Source organism: Polypterus senegalus, chromosome 9, assembly GCF_016835505.1.
Source record: "Polypterus senegalus isolate Bchr_013 chromosome 9, ASM1683550v1, whole genome shotgun sequence".
Classification (NCBI taxonomy): Eukaryota; Metazoa; Chordata; class Cladistia; order Polypteriformes; family Polypteridae; genus Polypterus; species Polypterus senegalus.
The window spans coordinates 72,830,941-72,844,354 of NC_053162.1; the positions used below are offsets into that span (position 1 = coordinate 72,830,941).

Consider the following 13,414-nt stretch of genomic DNA (forward strand, 5'->3'; position numbering starts at 1 on the left):
TATAATTTTCCTATATATTGATTTAGTGTAAAACCTTTGTAATATATGCTAAAGACGTGATATGCTTCTCTGCAGGGTACCAATTCCATTTAGCAACTAACAATCTCAGTGATCATTTGATAGAGAAAAGCTTTTTACCAAGTTTCTCTGAGAATTTGCACAATGTATTTTAACTTAAAATCAACAAAAAACAACCCTGATTTAAAAAAGTTTAATTCTAAAACCTTCATAAAAAATTCTTTCTTTTGTGGCTGAAGTACTCAACATATCCTTGCAGAGCAGAAATTAATTAACATATTATTTAATGTATTAATAAGTTACTACATTAAAAACAAAATCTCGATACTTTCATTGGTTTTAGTCTATTCTGAGCTGCAAAGAGCCAGAGTTAGCCTGACAATAATGGTCAAAAAATTAAACTACATATTAGACTGAATGCCACCTTAATGAGATTCTAATGTAGCATACATGTGCAAGTGACAAAATACGACTACTACTACTCCGATTAATTAACATGAATAAATCCACCTGTATATTACTAATTTACAAAAGCGGGTGCATCACATAGTGCAAAGCTGACATGGGCCAGAACAGAAAAGCTCAATTTTGAATCTAAAGACTTGAGCAGAATTCAAAAAGTACAGCATGACATAGAACCCTATAATGCAGTGCTGCGCCAGAATGACAAGGATCAAGATAAGGGATAATCAGGAATCCTAACTACATTTCAATTACTAATCTCTAAAAAAACAAATTAAAAAAAATCAGTAACAGTTAACGTCAAGGGAAAGATAACAGTAGTCTAAGCTGTCATTCAACGGTGTAACAAAACACTATTCCATTATAAAAGCTTTCAAACAAAAGGGCTAAGGTGACCAGCTGAGCACTGCATTACAGCGTTCTTCCCTACCAAAGCACTTTCTATATACTGTACTCGGTAACAGTCATCCTCTAATGTGTTAACTGTCTGAAAAGGCCATGAATTAGGAGACAGCTTTTGTTATTATTTTTTCTTTATTTCTAAAAGCTTCTTTCCAGAGCTCTTCTTCCATACTGCCAGTCGATAGTCCACCACTCACAAGCAATCAAACAGCAGTATTTGTGAAGTTCCACTCCAGTTCACATTGGCTGATAAAGAAAGCCTTTATTGATTCATGAGCTTTCTTTAAGACCTCAATTTAAATGGCAGACAGGGACTTTATGGAACAGAAAGAGCCATTTAAAAAAGAGACAACACAACAAAAAAAGCTTCTACTCTGAAGAGGATGCTGCCAGAATGACTGCTCACTGCAAGTTACAAAGAGGTAAAAAAATATTTATTTGTTCAGCCTTTCCATAGGAAAAAAAAAAAAACAAAACTATAACTAAACACCCATTTTACTGTTTGGAATGTATATACAGAATTTTTGGAAAATGTATGAATTTACTAACATTCCAATCTCATTTCAGATGTTCACAGAAACAAGTGTATAAGCACAATGAGAGAAACAAGAAATTAACTAAAACATTTTTAAAGTTAAACAGAATACTGTTGAAATATACAGGAACTCGAACATTTATTTATCTCAACAGGGTCATTAAACACATACTGTAATCAGTGGCAAATAATATCAACAGGCTTATCTGATTTTATAAATACTTCCTAAAATAAACCTGTCAGCCAACACCATCTTTGCCAATTAAACATTTTTCTGTATCTGCATGACTTACTCACCTGTCTGTTAATCACATACCCTAAAATGTCTGTTGTTTTTTAAAATGAGGGAAAAACATGTCTAGATAAAAGTATCCCCATCAACAACCTTCACACAATACAACTCAGACATTGGGGAACTCTTCTGCATTTCTTCATAAAACATCTTAAAATATAAATAGTCAAGCACCCTAATTTACGATACAATATAACTACAGGATTAACTGAGCTACATAAAGGCATCGCCAGTAAATAATGGCTATATTATGAACTCTGGACCTCTTTAAACTCCTGCTTGTCAGTAGTCAATTACAAGGCTAATATACTAGCATTGCACTTAAAAACCTTGAATAAGCATTGTCTGCTTAAAAGCTGTTGGTGCCTCTGCAAGTAGTACAAACAAGGGAGGTACAAACAAAACAAAACAGACATTTTGTTATATGAGACTGTTCAGCGGTAAACTATCTTAGGATATTTGTGGGAAGAGAAAGTGGCACTTACAGTAAACAGAAAAAGCTACCAGTCTTGCAAAAACCACACAACCCACAAAGATGGAGATAATGGTTTAGGCTGGGAAGTCCATTTATACAATTACAGGTAATTGCATGCAGGCTCACAGCATGGGATTGTGGTTGGGAAGAGCAACTCTTTATCAAACCCACAGGAGGCTCAATTTTATGTATCAAGTAAAAATAAAATTAGCCTTTTCGTAAAGTACACAATATATTTTATATAAACATCTTATCATCATCATCACAAGGTTACCCCCCAATTTATCTGCCCATTTAAAAAAATTCTTGTTTCTTTGAAAAAAGTCTTACTATTTATCTGCTGGTACATTCTCAAGAGTGCCAGGGTAAAATGAATGGTAGTTATGTGCAAGGAACAAGAAGAAGTGCATTCTAAAAGTTTGGTAAAGGCTTAGTGTGAACATAAGCACATATTTACAGCATACTGTATATTGGGGTAATAGTTAAAACTTGTTTCTAGGCTGAGAACATAAATAGAAGGTTACAAACAAAAGGTTTTGATGAATCAGCTGTATAACCATCATCGTGCGTATATACCGTATACAAATTAATTCATTTATATTATATATTTATATTTCTTTTGTGTTGTGATTTCCTGACACAGTGAAGCACATAAATGGGAGCAGGCCTCAGAAAGCCCTGACAATAGGCCAGACCTGCACCCTAACAAGTTTCATCCTTTGTTAAACTTAAGTTAAGCTTTGGTAGCCTACCCTACATAAACAGAATTAATAATAAAATAACAAAAATAATATTTAAACAACAACCAAAAAAAACTGAATAATCAAAAAAAAAAAAAAGAGCCTGGGTAACATCCTTGGATATATCACAACACTGTGTATGCTCTGTGTTTGCACTGTGTCTGATCATCAATAATAGATACGTATTAGGTTTATTTAAGATCTTTGTACAACATATTCTGAGACTTTTTTTCTGGGCAATATGATAATGTACTTTTATATAATAGTGTACAAAAAGAAAAGTACATTATCATATTGCCCAGAAAAAAAAAAGTCTCAGAATATGTTGTACAAAGATTAATATAATAGTGTACACCCCTCCTCGAACCGCCACCTTATCGTGGTGGAGGGGTTTGTGTGTCCCAATGATCCTAGGAGCTCTGTTGTCCGGGGCTTTATGCCCCTGGTAGGGCCACCCAAGGCAAACTGGTCCTAAGTGAGGGATGAGACAAAGAGTGGTTCAATAGATCTTCTATGATGAATAAAAAATTTGGATGCCGTTTTCCCTCGCTCAGACGTGGGTCACCAGGGCCCCTCTCTGGAACCAGACCTGGGGCCTCATGTATAAACGGTGCACACGCACAGAAATGTTGCGTAAGACGTTTTCCACGTTCAAATTGCGATGTATAAAACCTACACTTGGCGTAAATCCACGCACTTTTCCACGGTACCTCATACCTTGTCGTACGCAAGTTCTCCGCTCGGTTTTGCAGACTGGCGGCACCCAGCATCAAAGCAGTGCTACTTTTCCTGTGTGGTTACTCCTTATTTTCCTGACGCTGCTTTATAAATACACTGAAACTAACCGCATATTGTTTATTAGTGTAATGCATCTGATTGTAATTAACTCATAACAATATAATGGTCCAGGGAACAGCCATAGTATTCCAAATACCATAACTGCTTTAGCGTTGTTACTCTCACTGAACCTTCTTCTTCTTCTTTCAGCTGCTCCGTTAGAAGTTGCCACAGCGGATCATCTTTTTCCATATTACTCTCACTGCCCCACTCAGAGTATTTATATCACTGTATCTGAGTGGAGAATCACAGCAGCAGCTGATCGGAAAGAGAATTATCGGTATACAGCTTCAAGGACACGCTGTCTCAGCCACGGCAAAATGTTTTAAAGCCTTTCCCGTACGGACCTCGCGGTTCAGAAACAGTTTCATCCCAAGAACTTTAAATGCACTCAATCAATTGCTCCTTGTAGAACTGTTTGTACTTATAAGTACAATCACCTCACTGTAAACTTGCACTATAGTTATAATATCGCACAACCTGAGCCACTTTATAAAGCGCGTATTTACATATGATGACGATATCATTTTTAGGGTGAAATGCAGCAAAATATGTTAATTAAATTATACAGATAAAACTTTAACTTCATTTAAATAATCTATATTCTTCACTGGGAGTGTCATGAAGGATAGAATAATTAAACATGTACTACGAAGATATTTCAATGTTCCTTAAACGTTTTGAAGAATCGGCGCTAAGCTTACAGATGGCTTAACTTCTATTACAGAGCTGGTTGTGTGGCGATCGGTTACTTGGGGAAAGAAAATCACTGACTGCAGTGGCGGCTACGCCAATATACTGTATATTGAATATAAAACAGAAAGAGAAAATAACAACTCAGCTAAAAATGCAGCGACAAATTTCGGTAAAAGTTAAATGCTTGTGTCATGAGCACGAGGCGGCTATGCAGTGTCTGCAACGGATGTGGCCATCCACCGAGCATAAGCTGCCTTACTGGCATTGTCGGGCAAAGGAGCCACCGATTCTTCCTCTGCCCAGTGCCACCACAAGCCTAGAGCCGCCCCTGAGTACTGCTGCAATAAGTTATTTCATCGAAGTGAAACACATGTTTAATAACGTACTTTAACTCCTATCATCATAAAAATGATATCACGTATACATCTCAGTATTTTAGTTATTCAGAGAGCTGTAATATCACGAATGTAATGGACTCTGTGTCCAGTTGGAGGAAGAGAGCCGGTTTAAGAAGCAAGTAGTGATTCACGCACATAGGCACATAGAAGATCAAATACAAAACAAAGCATTTAACGTGTTACTTTAATTACGATGTGATTTGAGAAATTGGTTAATTAAACGATTTTAAGATGAAGTTTATGATGTTCTACTTTAAGGACAAAATAAACTACGTGATTAAAGTGGAAATGTCGAGATTGAAGTTGACATTTCGTGCTTTTTCCCCACCGTGTGCCTTTTTTCTCTGTACCCTAATAAGCTTTCATATGACACTCAGACAGTGGGCTACAACTCGGCTTTTCACGGCGACTTTGATATGTGACTTCTTTTTTATTTCCGGCACTGTGCGATTTTGTGAACATGAGCTTTCAAGTTTCTCCAACACGCTATGTCACTCGATCAACTTCCTTTTGTTGATTATACCACGGTTTATTTGAACAAATAGTATGTTTTTCCTTTGCCTCCACTTGGTATTCGCTGAAATTCTTACATTTTCCCCTGTGCTTTTCCCATTGTCTTTTCACAGAAGGCTGAGCTTAAGGGCGATTTATATTGATTTGCAAATTCAAAGAGGCGTAATTCTGGGTGGAGTTGGGACGTTAAATGAAGCGCGTGCACGAGTGTTAGTTTTCACGCTGATCGGGATTTATGTAGCGGAAGAATGTGGAAGTTGGAGTACGCACAGATTCCTGCATCTGGATTTTTCTGTGCGTAAGCACATTTCGGCTTTTGTGCTTACGCCATGTTATAGTGCGAGGACGAGCGCCAGGTGGCCGGGCCTGCACCCATGGGGCTCGGCCTGGCACAGCCTGAAGAGGCAATGTGGGTCCCCCTTCCCATGGGCTCACCACCTATGGAAGGGGCCAAGGAGGTCATGGGGAAGTATGAGTTGGGTGGTGGCAGGAGGCGGGGACCTTGGCGGTCCAATCCTCGGCTACAGAAGCTGGCTCTTGGGACGTGGAATGTCACCTCTCTGAAGGGGAAGGAGCCTGAGCTAGTGCGCGAGGTCGAGAGGTTCCGGCTAGATATAGTCGGGCTCACCTCAACGCACAGCTTGGACTCTGGAACCAATCTCCTTGAAAGGGGCTGGACTCTCTACCATTCTGGAGTTGCCACCGGTGAGAGGCGTTGAGTGGGTGTGGGCATACTTATTGCCCCCCTACTTGGAGCCTGCACATTGGGGTTTACCCGGTGGACGAGGGTAGCCTCCCTCCGCCTTCGGGTGGGGGGACGGGTCCTAACTGTTGTTTGTGCGTATGCGCTGAACAGCAGTTTGGAGTACCCACCCTTTTTGGAGTCCCTGGAGGGGGTGCTAGAGGGTTTACCTTCTGGGGACTCCCTCGTACTGCTAGGAGACTTCAATGCTCACGTGGGCAATGACAGTGAGACCTGGAAGGGCGTGATTGGGAGGAATGGCCCCCCCCGATCTGAACCTGAGTGGTGTTTTGTTATTCGACTTCTGTGCTCATCACAGATTGTCCATAACGAACACCATGTTCAAGCATAGAGGTGTTCATATGTGCACTTGGCACCAGGACACCCTAGGCTTCAGTTCGATGATCGACTTTGTGGTCGTGTTGTCGGACTTTCAGCCACATGTCTTGGACACTCGGCTGAAGAGAGGGGCGGAGCTGTCAACTGATCACCACCTGGTGGTGAGTTGGCTTCGATGGTGGGGGAGGATGCCGGTCAGGTCTGGTAGGCCCAAACGTGTTGTGAGGGTCTGTTGGGAACGTCTGGCAGAGTCCCCTGTCAGAAATAGCTTCAACTCCCATGGAGAACGACTTTCGATGGCTTCGAGGAGATTCTGGTCCACTGTCCTGCGTCTCAGGATGGGGAAGCAGTGTAGTTTCAACACCGTATATGGCGGGAATGGTGTGCTGCTGACCTCGACTCGGGACGTTGTGGGTCGGTGGGGGGAATACTTCGAAGACCTCCTTAATCTCAGTAACATGCCTTCCAATGAGGAAGCAGAGTCTGGGGACTTGAAGGTGGGCTCCCCCATCTCTGGGGCTGAGGTCACAGAGGTGGTCAAAAAACTCCTTGGTGGCAGGGCCCCGGGGGTGGATGAGATACGCCCAGAGTTCCTCAAGGCTCTGGATGTTGTAGGACTGTCTTGGTTAACACGTCTCTGCAACATCGCATGGACATCGGGGACAGTGCCTCTGGATTGGCAGACCAGGGTAGTAGTAAAAGGTAGATCAGAGGGTGTGTTCCAACTACAGAGGGATCACACTCCTCAGCCTCCCTGGTAAAGTCTATTCAGGGGTTCTGGAGAGGAGGGTCCGTCGGATAGTCGAACCTCGGATTCAGGAGGAACAGTGTGGTTTTCGTCCTGGTCGCGGAACAGTGGACCAGCTCTACACCCTAAGCAGGGTCCTGGAGGGTGCATGGGAGTTTGCCCAACCAGTCTACATGTATTTTGTGGACTTGGAAAAGGCGTTTGACCATGTCCCTCGAGGAATCCTGTGGCGGGTGCTCCGGAAGTGTGGGGTACCAGACCCCCTGATAAGATCTGTTCGGTCCCTGTACAACCGGTGTCAGAGCTTAGTCCGCATTGCCGGCAGTAAGTTGAGCCCGTTTCCAGTCAGAGTTGGACTCCACCAGAGTTGCCCTTTGTCACCGATTCTGTTCATAACTTTTATGGACAGAATTTCTAGGCACAGCCAGGGTGTTGAGGGGGTCTGGTTTGGTGGACTCAGGATTAGGTCACTGCTTTTTGCAGATGTTGTTGTCCTGTTTGCTTCATCAGGCTGTGATCTTCAGCTCTCTCTGAATCGGTTCACAGCTGAGTGTGAAGCGGCTGGGATGCGAATCAGCACCACCAAATCCAAGACCATTATCCTCAGCTGGAAAAGGGAGGAGTGCCCTCTCAGGGTTGGGAGAGAGATCCAGCCCCAAGTGGAGGAGTTCAAATATCTCGGGATCTTGTTCACGAGTAAGGGAAGAATGGAGCATGAGATCGACAGGCGGATCGGTGCGGCATCCGCAGTGATGCGGGCTCTGCATTGGTCTGTCGTGGTGAAAAAAGAGCTGAGCCGTAAGGCAAAGCTCTCAGTTTACCAGTCAATCTACGTTCCTACCCTCACCTATGGTCATGAGCTATGGGTAGTGACTGAAAGAACGAGATCGCGAATACAAGTGGCTGAAATGAGTTTCCTCCGCAGGGTGTCTGGGCTTTCCATGAAAGATAAGATGAGAAGCTCAGTCATCCAGGAGGAGCTCAGTGTAGAGTCGCTGCTCCTCCGCATCGAGAGGAGTCAGATGAGGTGGTTCGGGCATCTGATCAGGATGCCTCCTGGACGCCTCCCTGGTGAGGTTTTCCGGGCACGTCCAACCGGGAGGAGGCCCTGGGGAAGACCCAGGACACGCTGGAGGGACTATGTCTCCCGGCTGGCCTGGGAACACCTCGGGATTCTCCCGGTAGAGCTTGAAGAAGTGGCTGGGGAGAGGGAAGTCTGGGCCTCTCTGCTCAAGCTGCTGCCCCCGCGACCCAACCTCAGATAAGTGGAAGAGGATGGATGGATGGATGGATAATAGTGTACATGTGGTTAAAGCTCCCTTAAAGGGTGCTGTGAAAGTGCAGTAGAAGTGGCTGCTTCTTGCAAGTGCTTTAGCTTCTAAATGATGTTTTGCATATATAGTAATGGGTGATTGATATTCCTCTTGGTAAAAAAATTACACAAGTCTACCAAACTCCCACGACCATCTGGATTTACAATTGCTGTCTTTGCAAATGTACTGAGTATGCACAGCTCAGTTTGCAGTATTCATACACATATATATGGAAATCTGCACAAAGAAATATTAGTTTGTATATTACATTTACACTTTCATTTTACATAGTAATGTAAATTACTACACTAATCCATTAAACCTGCTAAATATAGCATATGTGTGAAAGAAAAAAAGGATTAAATGATTACTTTACATCTTAATGTTACAACAATATTACTGTTAAACACAATGTGCAATTAAACACTAAGTAAGTTGGGCTGTTTCATTTAATTTCAGTTTGATGTTGTAGGAGGCAAAATATGTTGCTTTAAAAGTAAAAATGCACATATTTTGGCATACTAGATGAACTGATCTAGGTGTGAATTTCAATGATAATTACTTACATGCTAAGACCTAATTTATTAATTTATGACAGAGCAAACCTTAGTACATCCCTGCTTACCAGATTCCATCAGGACTATGGACAGCCACCACGATTCCTCTAAACTCATGCAAGATCCAAGACTGCTTTAGTAGGGTGCGTCTAGCTAGAAACCTAAGTATACTGTATCTCGTACAGTCAAGCAATAAGCGTGCTTCTTCTGTTTTTCAAATGCACCTTGCCAAACATGCTGCTGTATAATCATATTACACCCTGAAGTCAGAGTAGGAATTCCATGTTGGTATGTACTGTAGCTATAAAGTTACCTGCATACTTACAGAGCCTATAAAAAGCATTCACTCCTGTTGGAAGATTTCACATTTTACCGTTGTTTATGCGATCAATTATTTTGTGTTTTACATTTCTAATTCATTTAGATCACTTTGCTGAAGCCATTTTTCACTATGAAATTAAAGTCTTCTTCTCTTGATCAATATAAAAAAAAGTCAAATTAAATCCACTGTGATTCAATGTTTTATTATAATAAAATATGAAAACTTCCAAGGGGGTGAATAATTTTTACAGACACTGTATTTTATTTTCTAGTACTTATTCAATCTGCCATTGAAAAATTAATTCATTGACATTAATATTTAATTAATTACTAAGTCAAATAAGTAGTGAGCAAACAGGTTTTTTTCACAGCATTAACAGGCCTACAAAAGACAAGTAAAAAGTACATTTCTGTAAATGTATAATTTTAGTTTTTACAAAATACAGTATATTAACATCAATTGGGCTGGACATACTGTACATATAACTGTTCTGTGTATAATATAATCGGTAAAATTTGACAGTATGTTTTAAATTCTTTCTTAATAGTGAATTCTGTTTCACTGCCTGCCTTAGAAAAAAGTATTGTGATTACAGAAATACTAATATGTTGCAATAAAAAAAAATTTCATTTATCTAAATATTATATTTACAAAGATGGTTGGAAAGAATTCTTATATCAGTTGCAATAAACACTTATAATTAGTGTGAAACTAAACTTTGTGGCAAATTCACTTCATTTGAAATCGGAGACAGTGTTCAAAAGTGATTATCTGTTTAAAGTGGACTACTATAATTAAAATGATCTGGATTTAAGAAAATCCTGCAATACATCTGGTTTTCAGCAAATGTAAAAATGACCACATCTGATAATCAGTATGTGTTTGGTATTGTATCAAGCTCTTACCATTTGAAGCTCTTCCCAGGAGTTGCTCCATGTCCAGTAGTGAGCCTTGTACATCCCCACCCTCACTGCCATCAACTCATTGCCACGGTAATAGAATATTGGCCTGTTGAATATAAACTGTGATTAGATCTTCATCAAGCAGCACAACATTTTAATACAGTAATGAGCAATATTTTTAAAACTTGGGATTTTTCAAAGGAATAAAAGTGATATTGTTCCAAAGAAAATGGTATTTCCAATTTGAAAATAGCTACCTTTTTCCTGGAAAATATCCTTGATTATATTCAAGTGTATAAAGAAATCAGGCTGTCTGAGGGGATCTCATGAGAATTTTAACAAGGTTAAAGATATATACGTTAAATATATGTTATGTTAATATTATTGTTTCTTCACCTACACAAATTTCAGTAAAACTGATTCTGTGAGACAAAAGCATTATTTTGCTTATGATCACAATTTAACGTTTGTATTTACATTTATTTGCTTAGTCAGACTTACCAGTGACTAACAAAAGAAAATACTCCAGGATTATTTTGTATATTTGTCAACATTTGAAAAAAATTGCTTTGAGAAGACCATTTTGACTATGAATTCTGACTAATGTTTTGGATTTGGTCATTGATCACCTCCGTTCTACATACTTTTGACGGCAGCCTATTTTTGACTTCTCTCTCTTTATATATACTGTACCTTAAATAATTATTCATTTCTCCATTTCCAGAAATTTTACTTGTTTGGATCTGCCATTTCTTTAAACAGTCTTGACTGTAAATAATTTTTGATTTTGAAAATATTTCTTTTCAAATTTCTTAGTAAACACAGATGGAGACTATGGTTCAAAGGTTATTCTGAAGTTATTAAATAAACGAAAAAGATAAGTAAGGTTGGTCTAGAATAGGCTCTATATATCCAGGACATGACACTACCGCAAAAATGCTTTTGTTGCGACTATCTGATTTTTTTATATAACATTTTGACAGACCACTTTGAAGACATTGAGTCGCATTAAATATTGAATAGAAAACATATTCTTACTATGAGAAAAATAGTGCCTGGAATATGTGATAAAATTATATTATTTCAAGATATCTCTTGTTGTTACAAACATGCATTGAAAACACGGAAGGGGTGTATCAATACTCAGCAACTGTTTTGGCCTGAAAAATTGATATATTTGCTAAGTTTTTAAGGTTTTCCTCTATGTCCCTCAGTCTACAATGTAAATCTTCAGTTTAGGCAAGAGATTTTTTTTAATTTATAGAACATGAAAAATGTGGAAAATGCACATATACATACAGTATATATAGTATAGCATTTTGTGAAGAAGTAACCCTGACTTAAAAAAAAACAGAACAATCCTCTAACAGGAATTTATACGTCTTTACATTTAACTACTCTGATTGATTTCTGTTTTATATTGTTTACTTTGAAATATGTTTATATATGTAAAAGTTGTAGCATTTTGTACGTAATTGTTATCATATGATTGATTTAACTACGTGCAGACACTCTCAGCCTGTTATGATTTGGTTTCTTTTTGAATTTATCCTGGCTTCATTACGCAATTTTTTAGAAAATTTCTTTTTTTGTTTAAAGGGTTTAGGCGCATGCTGAATTTGATTCTATACTATAAAAAATGTATTTGAAGCACATATAAAGAAATGTGTTTATTTTAATATCGTTTCCTGACACCATCTTGTTTGCCATTTTGTTTAACTTGCCTCTCCCATGACCTTGGTTTATGACCAGAAGTGCAGTGTAAGCATCATCATTAGCGAGATGGCATAAAGGGTCATCCAAGACTGGATAAAAATACTTTACATGTGGTGTGTGCTTTGCTTTACGATCTTTTAACTTTTAGTATAACAAAACACTGTGCTTTGTTTTCTCAACTATGACTTTTTGTTTCTGATTTTGGCTTTAAAAAAGGATAAGACTGATCTTTGGCTATGAACTTTACTCAGTTTCTGAATTATATTTCAAATCCCAAATTACTATTCAAAATATATCTCTGCCTTTCCTTCAGGGCATAACACAACCTGTATGCAATGACATATACATGCTATGTATCAATAAAACATTACCTGAAATTAATTCTAGAACTTGATGATGTATGGTGTTGATAACCACTATAAAAATAATATGTTCAGCTGTGAAACATTAGAATTTCACGTCCCAATACCAGTAAACTAACATACCATGTCCAATATAACATTATGTTTTAAATGAATACACTTTGAAGATAAATTTAGGTCTGCAAGTTGATATTATGTCAAACAGGTCAGTTACAGACTTTTGTCACTGTCTTGCTCCACTGACAGACTGAGGAGATCGTTCCTCTCCCTCACTATGCGACTCTTCAATTCCATCTGGGGGAGTAAATGCTAACATTACTCAAAGTTATTGTCTGCTTTTACATGCATTTTTATGCAATATGTTTTTTTTTGTATTAGTATACTGGTGCTGGATTATGTGAATTTCCCCTTGGGATTAATAAAGTATCTATCTATCTATCTATCTATCTATCTATCTATCTATCTATCTATCTATCTATCTATCTAAACAATAACTTATTTTTTTATTTTAATTATTTCTAATTATACATGCCTCTCAATGACTGTGTTTGTCTTAAAAGTTGGAGTCAAATCTATGCCGTCAACAATCCAATCTTTGGGCACTTCGAGTCCAGCTAAAGATAAACTGGTAGTGAAAAGGTCCATTACATTTCCAAGCTGGTAACTGACCTGAAAGCCAAAATTAAAAACAATGTCATTATTGTTTTCTTATGCATTTATAACAAAAGTCTTAATAGTTATGTCACTTTCTACAAACAAACAAAATGTTTTAAGTGAGAAATTGAAGGACAATACCCTGTATTCTCCCGATGCAAATAAGCAGTAAGTAACAATCTTATATTACTTAACATTTCTTCTGTTATTCAGTCATCAAATATAGGCATATTAATACATTTTGAAGTATGAATTTTAAGATGTTTTAATGAAAACCAAAATCAGTATAAAACCACTTCATCAGTCATTACAGTTACCTTATCTTCATGAATTAGTATTGTAGATTCATGGCATAAATATTTACACAATGTCAGACTTGATGTTATAAATG

The 13,414-nt window shown here is 38.5% G+C and overlaps 1 protein-coding gene and 1 long non-coding RNA gene across 2 annotated transcripts in view; one reads left to right on the forward strand and one right to left on the reverse strand.

The window, feature by feature from the left end:
* LOC120535429 overlaps positions 1 to 13,414 on the forward strand; it is a 120,211-nt gene that overhangs the window by 62,007 nt on the left and 44,790 nt on the right. The gene's annotated exons all lie outside the window — the stretch shown is intronic.
* Positions 1 to 13,414, reverse strand: part of galns (galactosamine (N-acetyl)-6-sulfatase) — a 69,851-nt gene that overhangs the window by 13,479 nt on the left and 42,958 nt on the right. The window contains exons 10-11 of the mRNA XM_039763268.1: positions 12,902 to 13,038; positions 10,295 to 10,397 (exon numbers count right to left, since the gene is read on the reverse strand). Of these exons, the coding sequence (XP_039619202.1) occupies positions 10,295 to 10,397; positions 12,902 to 13,038 (240 nt within the window). The remainder of the gene's footprint in view (positions 1 to 10,294; positions 10,398 to 12,901; positions 13,039 to 13,414) is intronic.